Here is a 27366-nt window from a genome sequence, read left to right as displayed (position 1 = left end):
CCCTAAAACACAATGACGTCACGCATGAGTTGGGTGTGGTGAGGTCAAACTGCTCCTGAGATGATCAGCTGTTTGATCTCTACTCACACTTATTCTCTTTAGTTTCTAATAACAATAACAATAATAACAATAACAAAAACAACAACAACAACAACAACAATAATAATAATAATAATTATTATTATTATTGTTGTTGTTGTTGTTGTTGTTATTGTTATTGTACGATGTGCAAATGAAAATGTGCAAATGAACAGGATGTTCAAGGTGAGCGTTAATGTAACGCATAGAGTTATGGTGCTGTCAGTGTGACAGTAGAGTCAGTGGTAGAGGTGGAGTGTGAGGAGTGTCAGGGGGGATTCAGGCCTTGTTGATAAGGCTGACAGCAGACGGGAAGAAACTGTTCTTGTGGCGTGAGGTTTTGGTTCTGATGGACCGCAGCCTCCTGCCAGAGGGGAGTGTCTCAAAGAGTTTGTGACCGGGATGGGAGGGATCAGCAACAATCTTTCCTGCACGCCTCAGGGTCCTGGAGGTGTACAGGTCCTGAAGAGACGGGAGGTTGCAGCCAATCACCTTCTCTGCTGACCGAATGACACGCTGCAGCCTGCCCTTGTCCTTGGTGGTGGCAGCAGCGTACCAGATGGTGATGGAGGAGGTGAGGATGGACTCAATGATGGCTGTGTAGAAGTGCACCATCATTGTCTTCGGCAGACTGAATTTCTGCCGCTGCCGCAGGAAGTACATCCTCTGCTGTGCTTTCTTGGTGAGGGAGCTAATGTTCAGCTCCCACTTGAGGTCCTGGGAGATGATTGTTCCCAGGAAGCGGAAAGACTCCACAGTGTCAATAGTGGAGTCACAGAGGGTGATGGGGGCAGGTGAGGCTGAGTTCTTCCTGTAGTCCACAACCATCTCCACTGTCTTTAGAGCATTGAGCTCTAGGCTGTTCTGGTTGCACCAGGTCACCAGGTGGTCAACCTCCCACCTGTAGGCAGACTCGTCACCATCAGAGATGAGTCCGATGAGGGACACGTTGTTGTTCAGTGTTCTTGATACAAACCAACAAGTACACAGACAAGCACATTTTTCTCAAACTTCATTATTTGATCAAGATAAGAAAGTATAATTAAGTATTCCTGAACTAAACCTGAACCTCTTCAAACATGCTTCAAATGAAGATTTGTTTTCAGCATTAACAGGTTTGTTGTATGTGTTTGATTTCCTGTATATGAAATACAAATAAGGTCCATGATTATAAACTAAGTGTGAGTTTTATTTTAGGGTGGGATTTCCCTTTAACACACTCACACACTGAACAAACAGATAAACCAGGTCATGTAACAACAGATCTGTCTCACAATTAGTCAAATGGTCCAAATGTTCACATGAAACTCTTTTTTCTTCACTTGCTTCAGTGATTTTAACACATCAGTTTAACTCATATTCATGTATTTATGGGTTCTGCTACAAACTCAAAGTGACGTCAGCAGTTTAATGTGAAACTGAAGCTGTGATGTTTCACCTCCATCAGTCACAGATGATCTCTGTCTGTATCCGTGTGGATCTGCTGCCTCCTGCTGGTCACTCTGCAGTCTGACACTCTGCTGCTCTGCACCAGCTCACGTCAACCACTTCCTGTTACTGACCAAGGAACCTGAAGAAGGAAGGGTCATCACGTCACTGGATCTCTGGTGTCAGACTGTGGTGACGGCTGTACTGAAGTCTATGGGAGATGATGGAGAAACACAGTAAAACACTCAGAAAAGGAGCTCAAAGGACTGATGGAGCGTCATCACATGGTGCAACAGCCACCACCTGAAGCTCAACATCAGTAAGACCCAGGAGGTGGTGCTGGACTACCAGAGGAACAGGAGGCCTCCTGCCCCGTCATAATCCAGGGAGGAAGTGGAGAGGGTGGACTCACACAGGTACCTTGGGGTTGTGACGACCTCTCCCACTCTTGGATTGGTGGTCTGACATGCTCCGACTGTTTTCTTGCAGATGTAGGTGGAGCTGGGAGGGTCAACCTGTACCTGCCTTTCTGGGTGGGACTCCCAGAGTATATATAAGGACTGCCTTTAGGGGTGTGTCTCCCTCTCACCTGGGCCTGCAGCAGGGCCCTCGGCCTCTTTTTCCTTTGTTTAGTTTGATGCACTTGACAACACACAATACACCATATCTCCACTCATCCATACACTGTTAACACGACTGATACTTTTCCTATTGTACACATCCCACTAGTTAACGTTGATGTTGGTTTGAGTCAAATAAACTACTCTTTGCTTACGATGGGTCCACATCAACAATAAACTGGACTGGTCTCACAACACTGATGTCCTCTTCAGGAAGGGACAGAGCTGTTGGTCCTGAGGAGACTCAGATCATTGAGGGTTTGTTACAGGCTGAAGACCTTCTACCAGTCTGTGGAGGCCAGCATACTCTTCTTTGCTGTGGTATGTTGGTGAGGTCAGCAGGCTGAACCAGCTGGTGAGGAGGGCCCGCTCTCTGGTCGGACTGGACCGGGACAGTCTGGAGACAGTGGCTGAGTGGAGGATGAAGGACAAACCCACCTTGGATAACCCCTCTCAGCCTCCCCACGACGAGCTGCTGCAGATGTGCAGCTCATTCAGCCAGTATCTCACCTGAGACACTGGCTGAATGAGAATGTCAAATGTTTATTCTGACAGATGATGTGAGATGATGAAGTGTTGACAGAAAGTCTTTGGCTCTTGGACTCTACAGGGAGATTTTGTAATGGAGGTCCGTCTGCACGTAGCAGCAGCTCTATCCACTCATAGACACATATTTACAGATAATAACTCAAATAAGACAAATGACAAACTTCAAGGATGAATGACACATCAACAAAATGTGTGTGTGTGTGAGAGAGAGAGAGAGAGAGAGAGAGATTGTGTGTGTGTGTGTGTGTGTGTGTGTGTGTGTGTGTGTGTGTGTGTGTGTGTCCTACAGAGACACTGAGGAACCAGATGATCTGAACCAGACCCCAAATCCAGGATAAAGAGTTTCAGTGAATGTGGTGTTGAAGGTGTGGAGGTGGATCAGTGAGTCAGAGACTCTGTAGAAGGACAGAGTGCCAGCAGGACAGTCCACATACACTGCTACTCTGTTAGAGACAGAGGAGGAGGAGGAGGAGAAGGAGGAGGAGGAGGAGGAGGAGGTGGAGGAGGAGAGGACTGTTCTTATGTTATTGTGCCAGACAGAGTACCGGCCATCATCAGAGCACTCCAGACTCCAGGACTGATTATTCTGTCCAAACCAACAGTCCTTACTGTTTCCTCTCCTGCTGATTCCTCTGTAACTCACTGATATATGAACCTCTCCTCTCCACTCGACCTCCCAGTAACAGCAACCAGTCAGAGCATTTCCACACAGCAGCTGAGGCCAGTCAAACCTCTCTGGATGATCAGGATATGGCTGCTTCTCTCTGACATATTTCACCTTCCTGTTGTTGTCAGACAGTTTGAGGCGTCTGTTTACTGTGTTTGTGCCCACTGTGAGTTCACAGACATCTGATGGAGAGAACAAGACACAATACAGCAGCAGTTTATCATCTAACACAGCTGATGGTTTATTTCTTGCTTTATTAACAGACTGACTGTTAATTAGATCAAAACTTCACAATGACTCATCTTTCTGGATCTTCTTTCAGACTGACCGTTGAATGCAGATACACAAGCTTTAGATTTAAACTACTTTAACACGTGCTGCCTTATTTTCATCAATCAAAGTGAACACACACTTACACTTCCTCAGACCAGGTTTCAGCCTCTGCTCCCCACCATGTTCCACCCTGAATCAGAATCAGAATCAGAATACTTCATAAATCCCCAGGGGGAAATTGTTTAACAAAGTCAGAATGATTCTTTCAAGGTCCTCTTCGACTAGGGACATCATCTCTCTGATTCTATGTTTCAAATTTGTCAGTTCAGCAGCATTATCCAGCTCTTTTCCCTGATAAATGGTCAATTTTAAAAAAATCCCTCATCATCACTATTGTCTGCACTGTCTCCTCTTTCACTGTCGAGCAGTTCGATGAAAGTTTTAGTCATATCCACATCTTCTCATAACCTCATGTGCATTGTAGATGAGTAGGTTGGAATGTTAATTTCTGAATATTAAGTCATTATAAATGATTAAAAAAAAAGTGGCTTGTCAAAAGAATGTGGTCACTTGCTGTATGAGTGATAATGACTATGATCAGAAAAACTCACTTTTGAGATTTGTGTTAGTCCAGAGAACACTTCGAAATGAAATTAAACATTTCAGTAGTATTTCATTTTTGTCAATAATGGCACATGTTGTGGTAAAAATAGGTGAGACTCAGAATATCTACATGACGTGCCACTGCAGCCTCACTTGACAAGCAAGTGAGAGGCATGACTGATGCTGATTTGCGTCACACATTGCTCTAACAGCCAGTATTTCCATTCTGGTTATCAGCAGTACTGCTGGTTCAGACTGCGAACCAGCAATCGTCAGCTTGTCAGTGGGACAGAGAAGCAGTGTGTGAGCTCTTGTTGTCTGTTCATACCTGAGAGTGTCCAGTCTCCAGTCTGGATCCTCAAGTCCAGCCGACAGCAGCTTCACCCCTGAGTCCCCTGAATGATTGTAGCTAAGGTCCAGCTCTCTCAGATGGGAGGGGTTGGATCTCAGAGCCGAGGCCAGAGACGTACAGCCTTCCTCTGTGATAAGACAGCCTGACAGCCTGGACACACACGCACACAGGACAATGTATATTTATCAATATGTATAGACAGACATTCTGTGAATTACATCTGTGAAATATGATTTAGTTTTTCTGTACATGCAGCAACTACTTCCTGTCTGTTGGTCCTGGGAGAAGGATCCTCCTCTTTCTGATGTTTTTTCCCTGTTACAAGTGCTTTGTCGATATGGGGGGGTTTTCCTCACGGTCAAGGGTCAAAAGACAGAGGATGTCGCTTACGGTACAATTATTTTGGTCTTCATGAATACAATTGACAGCAGACTTTACTGTACATTAAAATAAATTATATCATCCCTGAGGACATTGTATACCTTTTAAAAATAATACACAATGTCCCAAACTGTTTAATATACAGTGTCTTAAGCTAATTTTAACCAGATGCCAAGCAACATTTGAGTAGTCATTTAACAGAAACTGAAGTCAGACCTGAGAGTATCCAGTTTACAGTGTGGACTCTTCAGTCCAACACACAGCAACTTCACTCCTGAATCCTGAATGTCGTTGTTACCCAGGTCCAGCTCTCTCAGATGAGAGGACCGTGAGCTGATAACTGAGGAAAGAGCTTCACAGCTTGTCTCTGACAGATTACAGCTGCTCAGCCTGAAAAAAGTAGAATACATATGTGAAGACTTTTCTCTCTGTTTGATTTAACTTCTAACTGTATTTTGACACACTAATTTTCAAAGCAGTGTCTGAAAAGAGAACTGGTCAAATGACAGGAGAACAATGACAACATAAAGAAACAGTTATTGTTCATTCTGTGCATGTCTTTTTTAAATTCTGACCTGAGAGTCTCCATTTTGCAGTGTGGGCTCTTCAGTCCAACAGACAGCAGCTTCACTCCTGAATCCTGCAAGTTGTTATCATTCAGGTCCAGCTCTCTCAGACTAGAGGACTGGGAGCTGAGAACTAACGACAGAGCTTTGCAGCTTCTCTCTGAAAGATTACAGCCACTCAACCTGAAAAAAAAAGTGGAGTACACATGTGAAGACTTTTCCCTCTGTCCGATTTAACTTCCAATTATATTTTGACACACTCAGTTTCAAAACAGTGTCTGAAAATAGAACTGGTAAAATACAGAAGAACAATGACAACATTAAGGAAGAGTTATTGTTCACTCTGTACATGTCATTTTTAATTCTGACCTGAGAGTCTCCATTTTGCAGTGTGGACTCTTCAGTCCAATAGACAGCGGCTTCACTCCTGAATCCTGCAGGTCATTGTTACCCAGGTCCAGCTCTCTCAGACTAGAGGACTGGGAGCTGAGAACTAAGGACAGAGCTTCACAGCTTCTCTCTGACATATTACAGCCACTCAACCTGAAAAAGTCATGTAGAGTACACATGAGGACTTTTTTGTCTGTTTAATTTAACTTACAGTTGTATTTTGATACACTCAAGTTCAGAGCAGTGTCTGAAAAGAGAACCAATAAAATGACAGAAGAACAATGACAACATAAAGAAACAGTTATTGTTCACTCTCTACATGTCTTTTCGAATCCTGACCTGAGATACTCCAGTTTACAGTGTGGACTCATCAGTCCAACGGACAGTGGCTCCACTCCCAAATCCTGCAGGTCGTTGTTACTCAGGTCCAGCTCTCTCAGACTACAGGACTTGGAGCCGAGAATTGACGACAGAGCTTCACAGCTTCTCTCTGACAGATTACAGCCACTCAGCCTGAAAAAAGAGTTAGTGATATTGTTTGTGTCATCCACAATATAAAATGACAGAAAAAGACTGCTACTTATAACGACCAGACAATCTAAAGTGATTAATTGAATGAACTACTTTGTTGACACCACTTTAGATTTTGAAATTGGATGGCTCACGTCAACCTATTATCTCCTTAAAATCATTACAACCAGAAAAATATACGAAAATTAGTAGCCTTCACTCACTCTATTTTGGAAAAACAATGTTTGTTTTGCTTCAGGTGCGACATAGCCAAATCCACTTCTACACAAACTAGCTTAGTAGGATTGCCTTGTAGTTCGTATCTGCAGTTATCTGTTAACTTACAGAGCTTTATTGGAGGCTTTGACGACTGGCAGCAGCCTCAGAAGAACCTCCTCTGACGCAGAGTATTTCTTCAGGTCAAACACGTCCAGGTCTTCTTCTGATGACAGTAAGATGAAGCCCAGAGCTGACCACTGATCAAGAGACAGTTGATCTGTGGAGATACTTCCTGATCTCAGGTACTGTTGGATCTCTTCCACTAGAGAACCATCATTCAGTTCATTCAGACAGTGGAACAAATTGATGCTTCTCTCTGGAGACAGATTCTCACTGATCTTCTTCTTGACGTACTCAACTGTTTTCTTATTGGACTGTAAGTTTCTCTTCTTTTTCAGGAGGCCTTGAGGGAGAGTCTGATTGGTCTGCAGTGAAAGACCAAGGAGGAAGCGGAGGAACAGGTCCAGGTGTCCATTTGGACTCTGTAAGGCCTTGTCAATAGCAAACCTGTGGACCTCTGTCACAGACTTTTTGCTGAAAAACATTCTCACATGTTCGCCAATAGTTTGAGGTAGCTCTGACATCACATTCTTGTTTTCGTTAATGAGCGACATCTCTACATACAAAGCTGCCAAAAACTCCTGAACACTGAGATGAACAAAGCTAAACATTTTGACTTCATCATTCCTCCTCCCACGTTCCTCTTTAAAGATCTCTGTGAACACACCTGAGAACACTGAGGCTCCTCTGACATCAATGCCACACTCTTCTAGATCTCTTTCATAGAAGATCAGGTTGCCCTTTTTCAGCTGGTGGAAAGCCAGTTTTGCTAATGTCTTAATGTACAGAATGCACATGTTTTGGTCAAACTTCTCATTTGTCTGATGATTCTGAAACTTCAGGAACTCTGCATACATCTGAGTCAGGGTCTTGGGCAGCTCTCCTCCCTCTCTGGTCTTCAACACATCCTCCAGAACTGTAGCAGTGATCCAGCAGAAGACTGGGATGTGGCACATGATGTGGAGGCTTCGTGATGTCTTGATGTGGGAGATGATTCTGCTGGCCTGCTCCTCATCTCTGAATCTCTTCCTGAAGTACTCCTCCTTCTGTGGGTCAGTGAACCCTCTGACCTCTGTCACCACGTCAACAAAATCAGAATGAATCTGATTGGCTGCTGCAGGTCGTGTGGTTATCCAGAGGCGAGCAGAGGGAAGCAGATTTCTCTTGATGAGGTTTGACAGCAGCACATCCACTGAGGTGGACTGTGTCACATCAAAGTCTGTTCCATTGATTTTATTGGTCGAACAGTTCAGTTGAAGGCGGCTCTCATCCAGTCCATCCAAAACAAACACTAGTTTGAATTTACTTTTGTCATAGTTGGTGTTTCCTGATGACTGCAGAGTCGTAAAGATGTGATTAAGAGCTTCTTCATGAATGTCTTTGGTCTCTCTGATAGATTTATGGATCAGCTCAGTCAGACTTAACTTCTCACCCTTCCATAAGTTCAGCTGGCGGAAGGTAAAGGGGAATATGAGATGCAAATCTTGATTGTGTTCTTTGTTAGTCCAGTCCAACAGAAACTTCTGGACAAGAAATGTTTTGCCAATTCCTGCGATTCCATTGGTCAGCACTGTTCTTATGGATCTTCCTTTACCAGAGGGGGGTTTGAACATGTCACAGGGTTGAATTGATTCCTCTGTTGTTGGCTTCACCTCCATCTGAATGACCTCATGCTGTTTGTTGAGGTTAACGTCACCCCCAGCTGTGACGTACAGCTCTGTGTAGATATCAACCAGAGGTTGCTCATCCTTCCTCTGTGCCCACCCCTCTTGTGCACAATTAAACCGATCCTCGAGGTTTGACTGAATCATTTTCTGGTAATATGAGATGGGTTGTGGCTTTGGTACTGGAACAATCTCATCTGAGTGACAAATAGAAACAAAAGACAACTGAAATGCAGGATATTAAATGTACAGTTGGAGAAAGATGTCTATGGAAACTATTGTAACAGTACGATATCTGTAGTTGTGTTACAGTAAGCTATCTTAACATTAATATTTGATCACACATTTCTCTCATGTACTCTAACAACATATAAATGTATCCGACAGGGAGCTGGTCAGTACAACCACAGCTCTGGACTGGTGACCACTGAGCAGCTGTTGGTGTTGCTGCCATCTTCTGGTCGAAATGTCACAAAGACGAGTCCAGTAGCATCAGTTTTAATATTCTCCTTCTGTCTATATAGATATTTAGACTCAAGCTCTACTGCAGGACCAGAAGTGTGCATTCTTAACTTCTTTCACTTTGTCTTGTTTTAGAAAATCACAGGATGATGTTTAAACAACAATATAATTTAAACTACTTCCAACAAAGAATAAACAAAGCTGTTACGGGCCATACTTTATCTGATTTCTTTAGTTTCCACCCAACAAAAAAAGGATGCAGGCCTTATCTCAACCACAGGTGAGCTCAGCTAGCTTTCCACTGTCAGTCCACTCAGTCCTCACAGTTATCACCTACTTTGACTTCATGGTCAGGTCAACTCCAAATCTCAGTTGAAAACCATGAACTGAGCTGAAATCAGTTTCAGTGACCTTGTCAGATGGATTTTAAGACTTTTAAATAACTTCTAGGGTCTTTTTGAATCAATGCTTTGTATTCACCGTCTTTCAGAGCTGCAGATACTCTGATATTCCTTCCACTAAAGATCATCAGGTACTTCTGTCTCTGCCTCCATTCAGTTATAATACAGTCAGTCTTACTAACTTTGAACTTCTCCAAACTAAAAACTAAACTTTGTCTTTCAAGGCTTCTATACAACCCAGTGAATACAGCAGCTTTACCTTCACTCTGAGAGGAAGAAGGTCCTCTGTTCTCTGGAGTCTCTCCAACATCACCGACACTCACTGACACTGAGAGAGGTGAAGACAGAGATTATGGCTGGGTGGCACCAACAAGGATTCATTTAATCTAAAATCAGATCTAATCTGAGTTTAGTAAAACTAGTTTAAAATGAGTTAATCCGGATTTCAGGATTTCAGGCAGAGCTCTGCTGCACCATTAAAATGAATCTCTGTTCAGTTAAACAAAGTTTATTTCTGTGAACCAGAGCACCATCAAACCTCCATCCTCTCCAGTAACAATTATTGATGCTTCAACCTTTTCTCCTCATTATGAAATCAGGCCTCTTTGTTTCTCTTTGCTGAAAACAATGAGCCTCTGAACTGAGAGATCTGTTCCTTTACAGGTATTGTGTGGTCGACTCACTCTCTTCTTCTGAAAATGATATTAAAATAAAGAATGTGACTGACCTTCTGGTCCTGAGCTGCTGGCTGACAGACTCTGCACCAGGTCATTCCTCTTGATCTTCTCTAAAATCTTCTTGGTCACCATCAGAGCTCCATCAAGTGTAAAGGTGTTCACCATCAGGTCCACTGTGTCCCGTCTCTCTGCTGTCTCCAGCCTGGACTGTTTGATGGGTTGGTAGCCTTCCAGGATGTCAGGCAGCTTCAGATACCATTTGAAATCCTTGAATTCATCAACTTTTAGATCCTCCAGAGTGTTGAAAATGTCCTCTGGTGTCATCGTGGCTCCCTGCTAAAGACAGGCAGTGTTATCACCTGAAGGAAAACCAGCCAGACTTCCATCAGCTGGGAAACATCAGGGAAGACCAGTCTGAACTGTTGAGAAGCTGCTGCACTGATGATCCGACACACTGCGACCTGTACTGACAACATACACAAACTGCTAACCTTTTTATTCTCAGAGATGATTAAAATAGTTGACATTCCAAAAACTTGTACGGACTGACCAATCAGTGGCTGTGAAGAATATGGTTTGGAGAAAAATACACCTGAGGGATACGGACTATAAGTTTTACTCCCATCCTCATCCCATGTATTCTTGGATTGATTATTTTTTATCCCAAGCAATGCATCATTCAGAGCACTGGATTGTCTGATCCATATTATAACTTTGTCAGATAATGCACCTGTAATGGTGGAATGGGATGAGGGGCGAACTGTCTCCTCCAGCATCTGGAGTTTAAATTCTTCCCTGATGGGGATTCCAGCAGTTCAAGCTACGCTCAGAGATGAGTTAGTTCTCTATTTGGAACTTAATGATATAGACAATATCTCATCAATTACTCTTTGGGAGGCAGCAAAGGCAGTGTTAAGGAAAAAAATAATTCAACTAGCCTCAATTTCAAAGAAAGCAAACGGAAAGTAAACAATTAGAACTGGTTAAAGAAACAAAGTGTTCAGAAACAGCTAAAGGAAAACACATCCACCAAAAATCTCCATAAGCTTAAAGAGTCAAAATGGGCACTTGACTTCACTTTAACAAAAAAAGTCGAGGGGCATCTAAGTTTTTTGAAACTAAAATACTATGAGCATGGCAGTAGAGCGCTGCAGTAGCAGTCATACCACAGTCCAAACATTAAAGGTAACAAACCAGAAAAGTCATTTTTATTCAAACCACAGAAGCCTTTGCTGTATTTTACAAAGAATTAAACTCAGATAAAAACACTGAAAATGATCCAGGAAAAACTGACTCATACCTGAAATCCATCAAACCTTCTAGAGTAGACTCCACTTCATCAGAGTTCATTGAGCTGCTTTAGTTATTGGCCTAAATAACTAAAGAAGACATCGCTGATGCAATCAAAAACCTAAAGAATAATAAGATGGGTTCACAAATTAGTTTTACAAAACCTTTACTGATCTCATCAGTCCGATGTTGGAGAGGGGGAGAAGTCATCTGCGATTATCTCAGTGATACCTAGAGACTGCAAGGACAGAAACAGAAGCTTCGGCTCTGAGCGCACTTATCACACATCAGATGAGAGCATCACTTCATTTTATGTGGCCCACAGAGGAAATAACATACCTTGGTACCATCATGCCAAAATACCTAGACAAACTGTACAAAGCAAACTATGATAGCTTAATTAACAGGATAACAACAGACATAAACAGTTGTACCTCTCGGGTAGGATAGAGTTCATCAGGATGATCGTGTTGCCCAGGCTGCTGTTTCTCTTTCAGGAGTTGCCTCTTCACCACCAGAAGCTATGTTAACAAGCTCAGACCGCCTCATGTCCAGGTTTATTTGGCAGGAAAGACGCCCACGTGTAAGATACACAGCATTGCAGCTTCCTATACAGAAGGAGGGTGGAGGCTCCCCTGCTATAGGAGTTATTGGATGGCTTCTCAGCTTCGAGCACTGACTATTTGGATTTCTGACAGGGTGGAAACAAGATGGCTGGATATTGAAAAGTCAATCTGTATCTCGATGCCTTTATCAGCTGTCCCATTTACTGAAGACAAAGCCTCAGAAGGCTCCCTGGGTCGGTGGTCAGAAACTACTGTAGCAGTGTGGAGAGAGGTACAGCGCTCCTCTGAGCTCTCTAATGAGATATCTGCTCTGTCAAGCATTGCTCACCTCAAAGGTTTCCTACCCTTGAGGTTAGATGCAGGATACACAATTAAAAATTTGAACTATGCACAATGATGCACAAAGAGACCTATACTAATTCTATACAGAGTGTTATCTAGCACAAGGCAGGAAAACACCCTTTATGAATTGGGAGGGGGAACTTGAATTAAAAATAAGTGATGAGACATGGGAGAATATGCATAGAAACACAAACATGGCTGCAGCTCTCACAGTTAACAATATGGCTAAATACAGAACTGCTGTCGGTGTGTGTTGTTCTTTGCTTGTGTTTTTTGTTGTGTTTGTTGTTGTCTGTTTCAATGATGCCAGACATTTCTGTGAAAAGACTCTTTTAAAATGCGTCATGTCTGTATGTATGTAAGAAGCAGGCGGCTGACCGTGAGGAGATGAGTGTGATTAGAGATGACTGGATTTATAACCACCGAAAAGAAAAGGTTGTAAAAACAGAATAATGAAATGTGTGAAATGTAAAAATGTGTTTTAAGGGCTCAATAAACATGAAGTTGAAAAAAAAAGAAAATGTGAAAAGAATGAAGAGTCTTGTTGTTCTTCCTGATTTGCAGCATTTCAAACTGTCTAAACCACAAGATCCTGTCGACCAACAAGCTCGACAGCTCTCACACATTTCAACAGTTTCTACTGCGATGATTGAGTCAAACTAATGAAGACACAAACAGTCTGATAACACAAGTCTTTACAGGAGAAAAGACACAAATCACACATGAAAAAGTGACATTAAAAACACACATTTACCTTTTTGTCTGCAGGCAGAAATCATGTGAGTCTCACTGAGACAGAAGAAGTGAAAGAGACGGAGAGAGAAGCTGGTTTACTGTCAGGACTGATTTCCTAAAGTAAGCAAAATTACTGTCTCGATAATCATTTTAAGTTCCTTCATTTATTTCATCTGTAAAAACATTCAGGAGGAAATGAAATGTGTTTCATGTGTAAATAAGGTACTTTTGCCATGCAAATGAAAGTTAACTTGTTTTCACACACATAAAAACATTCTCCTGATTTTTTTCTCTTTACTGTTTTACACATGATTTTCTTTTCTCCTTGAGATTTTTGGAAAGTTTCCAGAGATCAAAACAAAACAAAATTAATTTGACAGATGATCATGTAAAGTGTTTTTAACACCAGCTGTCAGCTCATCAAAACAGGAGAGAAAATCATTTAGATCAGACAGAAAATGAATCACCAGAAATAAAAACGTCTTCACTGACCCCTCAGGAGTCAGACATCAGATGTGAGGCAGAAAAAGTATAAATCATTCTCATGTTATATTGATATTGATGCACTGTAGAAATTGTGTCCCACTGTTTGGCAGCAGGAGCAGACTGAGTCATCTTGGGTCCAAATGCAAACAGACGTATCTCCACTTCCTGTTCCACCTTTTTAAATCCAGATGAACACCCACCTGTGACGTCGTCTCTTCCAGCTGCCGTCATGTCCGCACATCTGGAACTGGACCTCTGAAACAAACCCAACAGAACATCTGCATTTTAACAAAGACAACCACTGGAACATGTTGTGTTCAGAAACAATACGATGTGTGTCACAGGTTGTCATCACTTGATGTTCCAGCAGGTTCTCTGATAGAACACTGAGGATGGTTAAATACAGAGAACTCATGTCACTGTATCAGGTGAACTTGTATCACTGTATATGTGATCAATACGTTCATTTACCTTCACACAACTTCTCCAAACACACATTCATTTCCATCTGATGCAGCTGTACATTCCTCCTCCACCACACTGATCTGACAGCTTTAGTCACTGCTCTCACTCTGTTGGTTCATATCCTTCCTGTCCAGTGGAAACCTTGTATCTCCAAATGATGATGTTTGAATATGAATGTTTGTAATAAACTGAAGGATGATGAAGAAAATTCTCCTTCTTCAGCTAAATAAACTCTTTAAAAACCCTCTTGGATGAAAATGCATCATCACGCAGCTGAAAACATACGTGGTTCTCACAGGACAGCCAGGCTACAAACATATGATGATCTTATAGAATCTGAAGTTCTGCTGGAGATTCAACCAGCCAGCAGGATATAAAGGAGAATATCAGAGAGCGTAAAGGCTGCAGAGTCCACAGGAGAGCTGCCTCCATCCTCAAACACTCCACCGACCCCGAGACTGTTCACTCTTCTACCCTCAGGCCGGAGGTCCAGCAGCTTTAAGTCCAAGACCACCAGACTGAGGAGCCGTCCACAAGAAAACACACACGTATCGCATCTTTCAGCCGACCGTCCACACGGGTCCTGAACGAACTTCGTGTTTTCATGTGGACGGTGAATCCGCATACTTTCCGAAACGATGACGCCATCGCCCCGCCCCTCGACCCCTGAACCCCGCGTCTCATAGCAACAACAACAACAATGGCGGCCTACATGTTCGTGTTCGTGCCGCAGAAGATATCGAGCCTTTCTTGCAACTTACTCGCCTTGTAGTTGAGTGTGAGTCGCAGCAGCAGTTCGACCTCATGACCGGTCCACACTAAAGATTCTGGTTTCCTTCCACCCGCCATTTTCATCTTCTTCTTGTGTTTGGTTTCTCCTTCTACTGTTTACAGTGTGCAAGCTTAATGCGCATGCTCAGTGTCTTCTTCTCCGTGTTTGATGAATGTGAAGTGCCACCTGTAGGCTGGAATATGAACTGCAGTGTTTTCGGTCGTTTTCAGTGGATCCGTGTGGACGCAAATATTCTTAAAACGATGACGAGAAGGACGGAGGGGAAAAGATCGTTTTCACCCGTGTGGACGGAGCCTGAAGAACTCTTTCTGTCCCACTGTCATCAGACTCAAACAGCAGAAAGGACTTTACAATCATGTCTACCTCATATAATTGTCCCGACATTTTCAAACACATTTCATGCTGCCTTTTTAAATTGCTTTATTTTGTATATTGTATATATTTCCTTTTACATCGGTGGCATTCTGTGGAGAGCACAGGAAGAATCGCATCGTTCAGGTAACATGTTTCCTTACTGTGCATATGACAATTAACACTCTGAATCCTGAATCTGTAACTGTCCAGAAGCAGAAGAACTTGTGGTCTCTGATACACGGCTGTGTTAATATTATATTTATTGGTGTTATTATTTGTATTAAAACTGAATGTTACAGTTAAACCTCTTAACTTATTCAATCATTTGTACAGTACCACATATTGTGGTGACGGGCTTGGGACCCTAACATCAGTGTTGGGCAAGTTACTGAAAATTAGTAATTAGTTACAGTTACTAGTTACTTCTTCAGTAACTGAATTACTTTACCAATTACTGTATATCAAAAGTAATTAGTTACTAGGGAAAGTAACTTTATAGTTACTTTTATGTATGCTCTTTAAAAGTAAATACAAACAGTATGTTCAGTACTGTTTGTGTTTCTTTTTAAAAAACAGACATCATTAAAAGTTGCTTGTTCAAACACAATAAACATTATTTTTAGACCTATTCATAGTAACCAACAGGACAACAGGCCTTCAAATCAAGCAGCAGAACAATAACTGTCTCAGTCATTGAACACAGCTTGATGTGGACAGGTTCTCTACACCTGCACATACATGACAACTCAGCACTTCATTTTGTCTGGAACTCTGAGGAGTGAAAAGTAAAGTCCATACTTCCAGGACAGAAAGCTCATTCTATCTGCACTGTCGGCCATGCTGTGGTTTCATGCTGACTGATTGGTTCGTTTGGTGTGTCATTGCGTCACCATAAGGTCCTGCGACATTAGATGAGAGGCGGCTGAAGTAGGCCTGTCTGTTGATGTAAGAGTGACGTGGCTCCTTGCGTGAGTGAGGGAGCAGGCGTGTCTGCAGCAGGTGAGTGAATGGGAGAGGAAGGTGACAGAAGCAGGTAACAGAAGCAGATCGAGCAGTTAATGTGCAGTACAGGCTGCAGTCTGCCTGTGAATAAAGGCGACGGCTCCTCCAGACACAGCAAAGCTCCCTGGTATTATATCCCGACCAGCTGAACACCTGAAAGGTGTTTGACCCCGAAGGTAAACACAAAGTTCGGCCTGCAAGAATCATCTCCCCGGTGCTTCCCGGCCACAGTCCGGGAGCTCAGCAGGATGCTGTGACACTGTCACACCGACTTCTTGTCTGCAAGCGTTCACTTCTCACAGAAGACTGTAACACGAGTAACAAACTCATTTAAGTTTTAGTAATTGTAATGTCGTTACTTGATTAAAAAAAATATTTCGTTACAAAAAGTAGTGGAATTACAGTAACGCGTTACTACCAACACTGTTAAACATACATTAAAGCCAAAGTCAGACATATAAATACTGTATCAGCAAAAGTCTTCAAGTATCTTATATTAAATATACTTAAATATCAAAAGTAATATTGACCCGACCAGGTGACATCATTAATGTGCATTTCATATGATATTCACAGAGAAACAGTTCAATTAACACTCTGTCACATCAGAGTCGAGCTGCTGACACCTGCAGTCTGTAGTTTAAAGGCTCAGTCTGTAGTTTAAAGGTTCAGTCTGTAGTTTAAAGGCTCAGTCTGTAGTTTAAAGGTTCAGTCTGTAGTTTAAAGGAGCAGTCTGTAGATTAAAGGTTCAGTCTGTAGATTAAAGGTTCAGTCTGTAGTTTAAAGGCTCAGTCTGTAGTTTAAAGGTTCAGTCTGTAGTTTAAAGGTTCAGTCTGTAGTTTAAAGGTTCAGTCTGTAGTTTAAAGGCTCAGTCTGTAGTTTAAAGGTTCAGTCTGTAGTTTAAAGGAGCAGTCTGTAGATTAAACGTTCAGTCTGTAGTTTAAAGGTTCAATCTGTAGTTTAAAGGAGCAGTCTGTAGTTTAAAGGCTCAGTCTGTAGTTTAAAGGAGCAGTCTGTAGATTAAAGGCTCAGTCTGTAGTTTAAAGGTTCAGTCTGTAGTTTAAAGGAGCAGTCTGTAGATTAAAGGCTCAGTCTGTAGATTAAAGGCTCAGTCTGTAGTTTAAAGGTTCAGTCTGTAGTTTAAAGGAGCAGTCTGTAGATTAAAGGCTCAGTCTGTAGTTTAAAGGTTCAGTCTGTAGTTTAAAGGAGCAGTCTGTAGATTAAAGGCTCAGTCTGTAGATTAAAGGCTCAGTCTGTAGTTTAAAGGAGCAGTCTGTAGTTTAAAGGAGCAGACTGTAGATTAAAGGCTCAGTCTGTAGTTTAAAGGTTCAGTCTGTAGTTTAAAGGAGCAGTCTGTAGAAATTACAGAATTCAGGCAACAATATTTATTCATTAAAATACAAAATAACATCATATATGTCAGAAAATAATTAAAACCCAAATCAAACCACAACCAAGCTCAAATCAAACAACAATGTTGTCACTCTCAGTACAGATAATACAAGTAAAACTCCTGCAGACAAACAAACAGCAGGAAGCAGCTTTCAGGAACTCTTTAGTTTAAATCAAATATTCAGACGAGACTCTGAGCATCTGAATCAGAATATAAAATATAATCTGCAGCTCACTTCTTTCTTTTTCATTTTTTACTTTTCATACAACAAATATTTTCATGTTCTTTATATTTCTGTTGTCGTTTCCTCATTTTGTAGCTGTTGATAATTTAATGAAGTGCAGAGTGACGTTAAAGGTCCGTCGTAATAAATCGTGTTTTGGAAATCTGAATTTCTTTGCAGGTAGATGATAATTATTGTTTTGAACATCAGCAGCTCTTTAACAATAACTGACCTGAAATCAGTCTGTGTCATGTTTCACTGATCTCAGTGATTAATACATTTTAATATTAGTAACGCTTCTCCTCTTCTGTGAAAGTCACATGTTCGGTCCGATTCCTCTCATGTCTGTCTGAAGCTACAGCCAGCAGCTGGTTAGCTTAGCCTAGCTTAGCATAAAGAGTGAAAACAGAGGGGGACAGTTAGCCTGGCTCAGTCCACAGGTAACAAAATCCCCCTTCCAGCAGCTCTGAATCATTTGACATTATTAGTTGTGAGCCTGATTATTTCTTGTGTTAACTCGTTGTTTTTGTTCAGACTGAATGTTTCTTTACAGGTGGAAGCACTCATTCAAGATTTGTGGATCAAACAGTAATTGTTATGTTTTGTCACTTTTAATGTGGATTCTTAGTGACATCACATTAGCATCATTCATTATGGTCAACTCTTTCATCCATCTTTTAATTCTTCAGTTAACTAAAGACATCACGTCTCTTTAAACACAGCGTTTCATTTCATGCCCACAAACATGTTTAAACCACGTTTATCCAAACTGAAACTTAACAGGGTCGAAAGCATCTCAAACCGTTCTTTCTTACATTGTTTTGTTAGGACGACTAATGATTAATAATTAGGGATCTATATATTTTACCTCAGAAACATGCCAGCAACATTAACAGAGATCTCTGTCAGGACACAGAGGGTCAAACTGAAGCTTACAGCAGGCCGACTTTGACCCGCGGGCCTCGGACCAGACAGCAGAATCTAATTTCTATTATATAGTTTGGATTGAATTGAACTCTCAGGCCTGTTGGTTTTACTTTAGCAGCTACTTCCTGTCATTCTTACAGGCGGCAGTTAACTCATTTATCACATACTGTATGTACAAAATAAAAGCATTCATATATTACAACTGATCGCTTCAGAGTAGTTTCCTCCACAGCTGAACTATAATGTTCTGTGAGAGGAACCTCCGATTGTTTTAAAGCAGAATCATGGGAAGGCACGTTCAGTGATTGACAGTGATCGAGGCTCGGACGATTTAATCTTCCTTCTAACGCGGTGCTAAGCTAACGTTAGCAGTGGTCAGTGTTCTCAGCTTTGGGGATGTTGACATGGACTCATTTCTCTTCACCTCAGAGCTTCTATCATGAAAGTTGATGTGACAAACAGTCGAGTAAATCTCCAGCAGCAGTCAGCAACAGTTTATTATTGCTTCACTGTCGAGCTGCAGCGACTGGTCAACACAGCAATCAGTCGATTATCAGAACAATGACTAATTATCTTCATCACTGCTTCTTCGTTAAAGATGCTTTCATGTAAACTTTTTCTCTGTTTCATGTTGGTCGAAAACATCTCCTGACACTTAAAGACCAAGCGATGAGTTGATTAAGAGTTTAAAGGCCACAGTCAAAAACCTGACATGGTCTGATGTGGTCCTCCGACATTAAACTGAAACTCTCTCCAAAATGAAACCTCGGCTTTTTGTGTGAATGTATATGAGTCAAACCTTTGTGTAAAAGCACAATTACAACAAAAGAGGAACTTAAAAGATTTACCGTATTTTTGTTTTCAGGTCAAACTCATTTTCAATGGGAGTGCTACGGGCACGTTTACGATAGCATCAAAATCTCTATTTTTAAACAGTAAGAAGTCTGGACACAACATGAAACTTTGCTGGTAGTTCTTTTTAGTAACTCTGTGTACACAAACAATGTTGTCAGTGCTGGTGTTCATGAGAGAGAATTCTTACTGTTTCAAAAATACAGATTTTGATGCTATTGTAAAAGTGCCCGTAGCACTCCCATTGAAAATGAGTTTGACCCGAAAAAGAAAATACAGTAAATCTTAAAAGTGCCTCTTCTGCCATAATTATGCTTTCACACTTTTACAAGGTTTGACTCAGGTATATTCACAAAAAAGCCTTGGCTGCATTTTGTTGAGCGTTTCACTTTAATGAGTCCTGGATTCTTCAGGAATCGTTCTCATTGTTTTTCAACCTCGACTTCATGACAACTTCCTGTTTCCAAAATGGATGAAGCCAAGAGAAACAAGCTGACACCAACCTAAAGGAGGTGAAGACTGGAGTGTTTGAACCCAGTCAGACTCTGATATGCATCTTTATACGTGACGCTAACAAATGTGCGTCTCCTCACACTCAGTGAAGAGAAGATTTAAAGTCAGTAAATTCTTCTCTGACCTCGTTTAATGATCAGCATTTCCATCAGATGAAAACCTCAAAAAAACTCTTCATGCTCCAAAAGGTGTTTACAGGCGGATGATGATCCTGGTGGATCTTGACAGCATCGGATTATTTCTAAACAGTTTCATGATCTCAGGCAGTAGAATTAATCCAGCAGTGGTGACATGTAGAAGACTGAATCAGCAGAATGAAGACGTTTTTCCAGCAGCGACGACATGACGTCAAACATTACAGCTGGTTGAAAAGTGACACTCCTGTTGTCTAAAGGTCAGATGAAACCGTTCCAACAGCATTTCACTCCATCAGGTCCTTCAGTCGACTCTGACGTGGAACAGCAAGTGAGCAGCAGCACAAAGCTCCGTCTGGGTCTACACAGGAGGCGTTCAGGTACAGGACTGAGTGCAGGGCAGCTCTGTCCCGGCAGCGCTCTGAGCCCGACACACTATCACTGTAATCAAGTGCATAATATATAAACAAGATTGGCTGAAAACCTGGTACGTGGCTGGACGAGTGACGGTCAGGACTGTCCTCTCTTCATCACAAGAAAAGTCAAGAATGAGTTCAGGTGTTACTCATTCACAAGTTTCATCCACAGAGTTCTTGTTTTATTGATTTCACTCATTATCGTAACAGATGACAACTAAATCTGTACTGCTGATTATTTCCTTTATTTAATGAACATCAGATCATCATCATTTTATATTTTCTGATTCTTTTTCTCAATTACTTTTTCAATGTTTAATTATGACCTGATGTTTCTTAATTATTAATTATTCATAGTTTTCTATTGCAACTGTGATTTTTAATTAGGAACCAAAACATTGTCTACACAGAAGAAGGTCGACTGACGTGGCTTTTTCAGGCTTGATAGATTATTAGAAGACTGAAAACTGATATTTGTGTCAAAAGTTTTAACAACCAGTGATGAAATATCTGAATTACTGTTCTCTTGTGCAACTTTCAGGTACTTATTTCTATTTTCCGCTCTTATTCTTCCTCTCCACGACATTTATTTGATAAATTACTTGTTAGGTACTTTGCAGTTTGAGATGATCTGGAAATGCTGAATATGGGGCCGATAACCAGTCGAGCCGGTCTGTAGGACTGTGTGTTGTGTCAGGTCTGTGCGTGAGACGAACAAATGAAACCCAGTGAAAACACCTCCTGTGTAGACAAGAGCTGTAGCTTCGAATTACAATATGCACATTAACACTTTTCAACCCAACAAAAATGAGTTTTCATCTTGATGATGACTTTTCACCTGCAAATCACCATCTCCAGCTGTCTGAAGAGCGACGAGGGCGACATGGCAGAGAGGAGATCCACGTGAGGAGTAACTTGATTAGATCCAGCATCGTTACACCGTCCTCCTCCTCCTTCTGGCTCCTCCAAGTCAGAGGAGTTTGGGCTTGGATGGGTTGGCCCTGACTGAGGAGAAGGCGCCGATATGTGTGATCAGGTTGGGTTCCACGCTGTGAGACCTTTCCCCCGGTACCGTCCTCGCCATCTGATACAGGACGATGTCTTTGGCGTTCCCCTTGACGCAAAACGAGCCATCCAGATATTCGGCCACCCTGAGCGAGGCGTTGCCAGGGAAGAGCATGGCCGGGGTGCAGCACTCTGTGGCTGGGGAGACGGCGTAGAGCTGCGGGGAAAGTCTCCGCACCTCCAGGAGGTAGTGCCGCCCCAGCAGCTCCGCGGCAGCCATGAAGTAGAGGGTGAAGAACAGAAGGTGGCTGAAAGACAGCGTGAAGGAAAAAGAACAGGGGTTCCAGTAAGGAAAGCTGAGGAGGAGAGCCGTCGCGCCGACCAGCCCGAGTCCCACCCACTCCAGGATGCGGTAAGGCTCGGGGTTCCAGTAGCGCTGCAGCCTCTCAGGGTGGTACAGCTTCACGTACAGGGTCTGGAGGGCAAACCGGCGTGACAGCAGGTCCTTTATGACTGTGAAGAAGTCCTGCTTCGGCAGAGCATCGTCTTCCAGGACAACCATGTTTCTGGGCTTCAGCAGCTCCCATCCTTTACGCAGACAAAAGACGTAATCCCTCTTCTCCCTCTCGAAGGTGTTGACTTCTTCCCTGTTCCTTTGCTGCTCCTGAGGCGAGCGCCGGATCACCTTGAAGTGGGCCTCCAGCAAGCTGGCGTCCTGGTTCTGCTGGGGACTGCTGTCGACATCACAGATCAACACCTCTGCACACCGCTGCTCCCCACAGCCTCCCAGAATGCCACTCAGCCGCCGCATCACCTGGAGCAGGTAGTGGAAGTCCCGTCCCTCGTTCCTCCGGACTGTCACAACGGTAACCAGCAGCTCAGGATGCTGGGCGATGTCGGTGAATCGGGAAGACATGGCTGCTGCGGTGGAGGTGCTCTGCCAGAAATTCAGGGCGTCGTGGCCGCGGGCGAGGCTTTCCCGCAGGACCTCCTCGCTCATGGAGTCCAGGTACATGGAGCGGATGAAGAAGTACGAGTACAGCAGCCGGTGGCAGCACAGAGGGAGGACGACACAGAACGTGATGACGGACAGGACGAGCGCCTGGCTGACGGTGCTGGACCATCGTAAGTGCTGACTGAAGAACACTCTCCATCGAGGCATTGGTGACCCAGCCGGCTGGAACCGCACTGACTAAATGATCCGTGCTCAGGAGGTCAACACGTACCGTGTCCCAGCATGCAGCTTGCTTAGACAACCCACAGCAGTGACGCCTGGAGAGTCTGCGGTGAGCTGAGCTGTGTGGACACTAATCAGCTGATGGTACTTCTGCTGGTGAACAGCTGAGAGGTGCAGCTCAGTGCCGGTCGTCTGCAGGAGGACAGGAGACGGTTAAATCAAATAAAATACTACAGATTAATACTACAGAAGTATATTAATACTACAGAACTACAGTAATACTACAGAAGTATATTAATACTACAGAACTACAGTAATACTACAGAAGTATATCAATACTACAGAACTACAGTAATACTACAGAACTACAGTAATACTACAGAAGTATATTAATACTACAGAACTACAGTAATACTACAGAAGTATATTAATACTACAGAACTACAGTAATACTACAGAACTACAGTAATACTACAGAAGTATATTAATACTACAGAACTACAGTAATACTACAGAAGTATATTAATACTACAGAAGTATATTAATACTACATAACTACAGTAATACTACAGAAGTATATTAATACTACAGAACTACAGTAATACTACAGAAGTATATTAATACTACATAACTACAGTAATACTACAGAAGTATATTAATACTACAGAACTACAGTAATACTACAGAAGTATATTAATACTACAGAACTACAGTAATACTACAGAAGTATATTAATACTACAGAACTACAGTAATACTACAGAAGTATATTAATACTACAGAACTACAGTAATAATGCACTACAAGTAAAATTGTATGTCATCTCAGCTCCATGCTTGCCTCTGATTGGCTGTGGCCACGTGGGCGGGGCCACATCTGAGTTGATTGGTGGAAAAATGTTGAAGTTTTAAAGATTCAGCTAGTAAAACAAAAAAGCGTTTTAATATTTCTCATTTCTTATCTGCATGTTTTCACTAAAAGCAGCCAGTCATCACCTGGCTCACCTGGAGACAAACCCCCCCCCCCCACACACACACACACAGTGTGTGTGTGTGTGTGTGTGTGTGTGTGTGTGTGTGTGAGAGAGAGAGAGAGAGAGAGAGAGAGAGTGAATACAGAGTGAAACAGCCTCACAGTAAGGAGATGTGCTGAGCTGGTCACAGGTCCACACACCTGGACGGTGTCCTGTCCTCGTTACAGCCGCTACTCGGCTGCTTCCGGTGCAGCGTGTCAGCCGTAAGTCAAACCGGAATCAAAGATCACCGTAACACCCGTGTGTTCACGGCGGTTAGCGGCAGGCTAACTAACGAGCTAACTGACAGTGTGGCGGACCCTGACAAAGAACAGCTGAGGGAGAGAGAGAGAGAGAGAGAGGAAAAGACAAGAAGACTCACGGACAGTGACGAGCCGCTGCCTGCTGCTCCGTGACGTCACAGGGACAGGAACACTGCCGAGGACCGTAATACTCAGAATACAGGCGCACGTGCAAGAGCTGCTGCTGACCAGCAGGTGGTACTACAGCTCCTGACATTACACAGGTAGTACGGTAATATACTGCAGTACTACTGCACACATTACACCATGGGCGAGGCTGCTCAGCACCCCTAAAACTTGGAGAAAGAAATGATGTTCGTCTTTGACAAGGTTAAATTATGTCCAAAGCATACTCCGTAGTTGGTGGTTTAAAATGTATATGTGAAGGACGAAAATGAAAACACCCCCGCTTAGCAAATGGTATCATCCTTTTCTCACGCGCTACTCCTCCTCCTGCACTGCTGTACCGTCATCCAGCGCGACAACATGATTATTGTAGGTTCAATATCGCGGGCAAATGGCAAATTTAAGTTGCACACAGTGAAGCACTACACCCAAAGTTATCTTGAAATCGATTAGTATCATCATTACTCGCTGAATCACTGGAGACCGATTTAGGGACCGTCATTAAATTACTTTGCATAAATATATTAATAATTGCAATATCTTCCATGTCATGTAACCCAGTGACTCCAAACCAGCAGCAGATTGTATTAGCAAACTTGACGAATGAGACACAGCTCTACTGTACTTTAGTGCTCCCTCTATTTAATATGAATATTCATATGCAGAAATTATGATAAGAAAATAATGGTAAAAAAGTTCTTTAATGCTCAGGAGGTTGACATATTTTTAAGCAGCAATGTCAACTTCTATACTATTTTGTCTCATGTCTTAGATTCTGATTCTTAAATTCTGAAAATGTTTTTTTTTCCCTTAAAAATCTCACCAGTAGTCACCATTTAAAGGGTTATTTTTCAAAATGTTCACCCCGGACCCCGCTAGTGTTGCTGGGTTAGCAACTCAGAGATCCACTGCTACAAAACAATCTTTCTCAGAAATGTTTTCATTCTGTTTTGCCCTTTGCCAATCATACCTACCTTGGACTCATTGGGTGCTCAGCACCCCTAAAGCTGTGACCATAGAATCGCCCCTGCATTACACAGGTAGTACAGTAATATACTGCAATACTACTGCACACATTACACAGGTAGTACAGTAATGTACTGCAGTACTACTGCACACATTACACAGGTAGTACAGTAATATACTGCAGTACTACTGCACACCACTTCATGCCTGAAGTTGTAAAGATTTCTAACAATACATTATACAAACTTTAGTTTAAGGACGTTACGTGGACATCAGTAGTGTACGATGAAAAGAAACTGAATCATCATGGCCATCATCATCATCATCATCATCATCATCATCATCATCATCATCATCATCGTCATCAGCAGCTCTACCAGCACACTGTGGTGATTTAACTGTCTGATATAAGTCGTCTGTGTCAGTGTCTGTTTGTTCAGCTTTGTACTCACCTGTCGTGTGTGGAGGTTATCAGAGGCTTCATCTGAGATCTGAACATCTGTGTGACGTCAGAGTGACGTTCACCACCGACACAAACACATCAGAGATCTTCAGATCATTTATCAGGAATGTAATCAGACGTCTTTGTCATCTGTCTTGTCTGTGAACACACTGACCTCTGAAGAGCAGCGAAAGGAATGTGGTGGAGTGGAAGTCAAAAGTAATAAAGGCCATTCCTTCAACGATCACAGGAACAGTTTTGTACTGAGACAAACAGACTCCAAGTTTCTACACACAAACATTTGCTGAATGAACAAGAAGGTCCAAATACTGCAGAATGAGTCAGAGACAGAGTTTCACAGAGTTTATAAAGTGTCTCCAACTCAACAACTCACTAAACTGACACATTTGTTAAGGGAGTCTGGGGACTTTCTCCACGGGGACAAAGAAGTCGCCTATATTGTTCCTGTTTAGTGTCTTTGTAACATGTGACATGTTTAGATCAATAACATGTTTCTTCTTTCATAAATGGAGTGTAAATGGTGAAATCAGTGTAAACAGTGTGTTCAAACAGCTGATCAATGTTGGCAGGTAAGACTTTAGCACTTTAGACACAGAAGCAGACAGGCTGGTACAGACATGCTGCCACAAACTGACACTTTTTACAAGGAGACAAACAACTTCAGCTGAAACATTTAATGCTGAATTTACAACAAGGACACAATGAGTCAGAATCTGCCAGAGACACAGTTTCACTACGTTATAAAGTTTGTTTTAACTCAACAACTCTTAAAATCACCACATTTGTTAATGGAGTCTGGTGCTGTTGTGTTACTGGCTGACATCAGCAGGGTAACAGGACCAAACATGTCAGTTCCATCACAGTGAAGCAGCTGAGATCATTCTGACTGCTGCTGTGGCTCCATCATCATCAGGACGTGACGCACCTGAATGCTGTCGGCTGTGTTCAGATGTCAGAGCGGTAAATCGGGTTTAGTTCTCACTGAAGTGACAACTTTTCTGTCAGAAGCACATCTGACAGATTTTGTCTCACCTGTGATAATCAGGAAGTCATTGATCTTCAGGTCAGTGTTTGAGCTTCACATTCATTATAATGTCATGTGGGGACGTGTCCGCCCTCCTGAACCGCCACACTTCTGTAAGGATGTTCCTGAAGAACCTGCTCACCACAAAACATTGTGGTAACAATATGATAAGTTGAATCTTTACAGTTCTATATGTCTTCACTCGGTGAGCGTTTTGGTTAAAATGCTGAAGACGTTCTAACGTCCTGTCACAAACAGTTTGAGTTCACATGGCTGTCTCAGAGTGCCAGCCTCCTCACCTGTTTCTCCACCTCCACCTCAGGGCAGCACACTCAGCTCATGACCATGTAGATAGATAGATAGATAGATAGATAGATAGATAGATAGATAGATAGATAGATAGATAGATAGATAGATAGATAGATAGATAGATAGATTAGTGACTGTGCAGCTTTCTGACTAAATGGTTGAAGTGAAGCTGTGATGATCGTTCAGAGTTTATCATGAACTATTCAACGCTGAGCTCAGTCTGCTGATTGAGCTGAAGATTAGATAAGACAGCGTCTCCTCAGCAGGAGGCTCATTATCTAATAACACCATCAGCTGACAATAGAGCTGCGAGGAAAAGGAGGAATTTACCTGCAGCTCAGGTTACAACACTGACAGACGAGCTGTATGGAGACATCTGGTGTTTTAAATCAAGTCTCCAGCTGCTTCAGTTGAGGAGGACTTTATATCATCAGGAGGAGGAGAGGAGGACTTTATATCATCAGGAGGAGGAGAGGAGGACTTTATATCATCAGGAGGAGGAGAGGAGGACTTTATATCCTCAGGAGGAGGA

The 27366-nt window shown here is 42.5% G+C and overlaps 3 protein-coding genes across 10 annotated transcripts in view; 1 reads left to right on the top strand and 2 right to left on the bottom strand.

Moving 5' to 3' along the window:
- The window catches only part of LOC119023366 (NACHT, LRR and PYD domains-containing protein 12-like), a 286857-nt gene that overhangs the window by 236261 nt on the left and 23230 nt on the right, over positions 1–27366 (top strand). The window lies entirely within an intron of this gene.
- LOC119023470 (NACHT, LRR and PYD domains-containing protein 12-like) lies at positions 1598–11151 on the bottom strand. 2 transcript variants are annotated; one of them, XM_037105434.1, is made up of 11 exons: positions 10011–11151; positions 9543–9611; positions 6763–8617; positions 6247–6420; positions 5887–6060; positions 5527–5700; positions 5168–5341; positions 4547–4720; positions 3759–3805; positions 3319–3524; positions 1598–1717 (listed from the first exon to the last, which is right to left on the bottom strand). In XM_037105434.1, the coding sequence occupies exons 1-11, from the start codon at positions 10282–10284 to the stop codon at positions 1667–1669; spliced, it is 3372 nt and encodes a 1123-aa protein (XP_036961329.1). In that variant the 5' UTR covers positions 10285–11151; the 3' UTR covers positions 1598–1666. The 2 variants fall into 2 exon arrangements, with proteins under 2 accessions (XP_036961329.1, XP_036961318.1); XM_037105423.1 differs by lacking the exon at positions 1598–1717 and having other exon boundaries at positions 2930–3524; positions 10011–10296.
- pgap4 (post-GPI attachment to proteins GalNAc transferase 4) lies at positions 21400–24161 on the bottom strand. 3 transcript variants are annotated; one of them, XM_037106410.1, is made up of 2 exons: positions 24027–24161; positions 21400–22825 (listed from the first exon to the last, which is right to left on the bottom strand). In XM_037106410.1, the coding sequence occupies exon 2, from the start codon at positions 22616–22618 to the stop codon at positions 21422–21424; it is 1197 nt and encodes a 398-aa protein (XP_036962305.1). In that variant the 5' UTR covers positions 22619–22825; positions 24027–24161; the 3' UTR covers positions 21400–21421. The 3 variants fall into 3 exon arrangements, with proteins under 3 accessions (XP_036962305.1, XP_036962321.1, XP_036962313.1); XM_037106426.1 differs by lacking the exon at positions 24027–24161 and adding an exon at positions 23806–23936; XM_037106418.1 differs by lacking the exon at positions 24027–24161 and adding an exon at positions 23767–23895.

This window comes from Acanthopagrus latus, chromosome 1 (assembly GCF_904848185.1).
Source record: "Acanthopagrus latus isolate v.2019 chromosome 1, fAcaLat1.1, whole genome shotgun sequence".
In the NCBI taxonomy this organism is placed as follows: domain Eukaryota; kingdom Metazoa; phylum Chordata; class Actinopteri; order Spariformes; family Sparidae; genus Acanthopagrus; species Acanthopagrus latus.
This window is presented reverse-complemented; position numbering and strand designations above follow the sequence as displayed.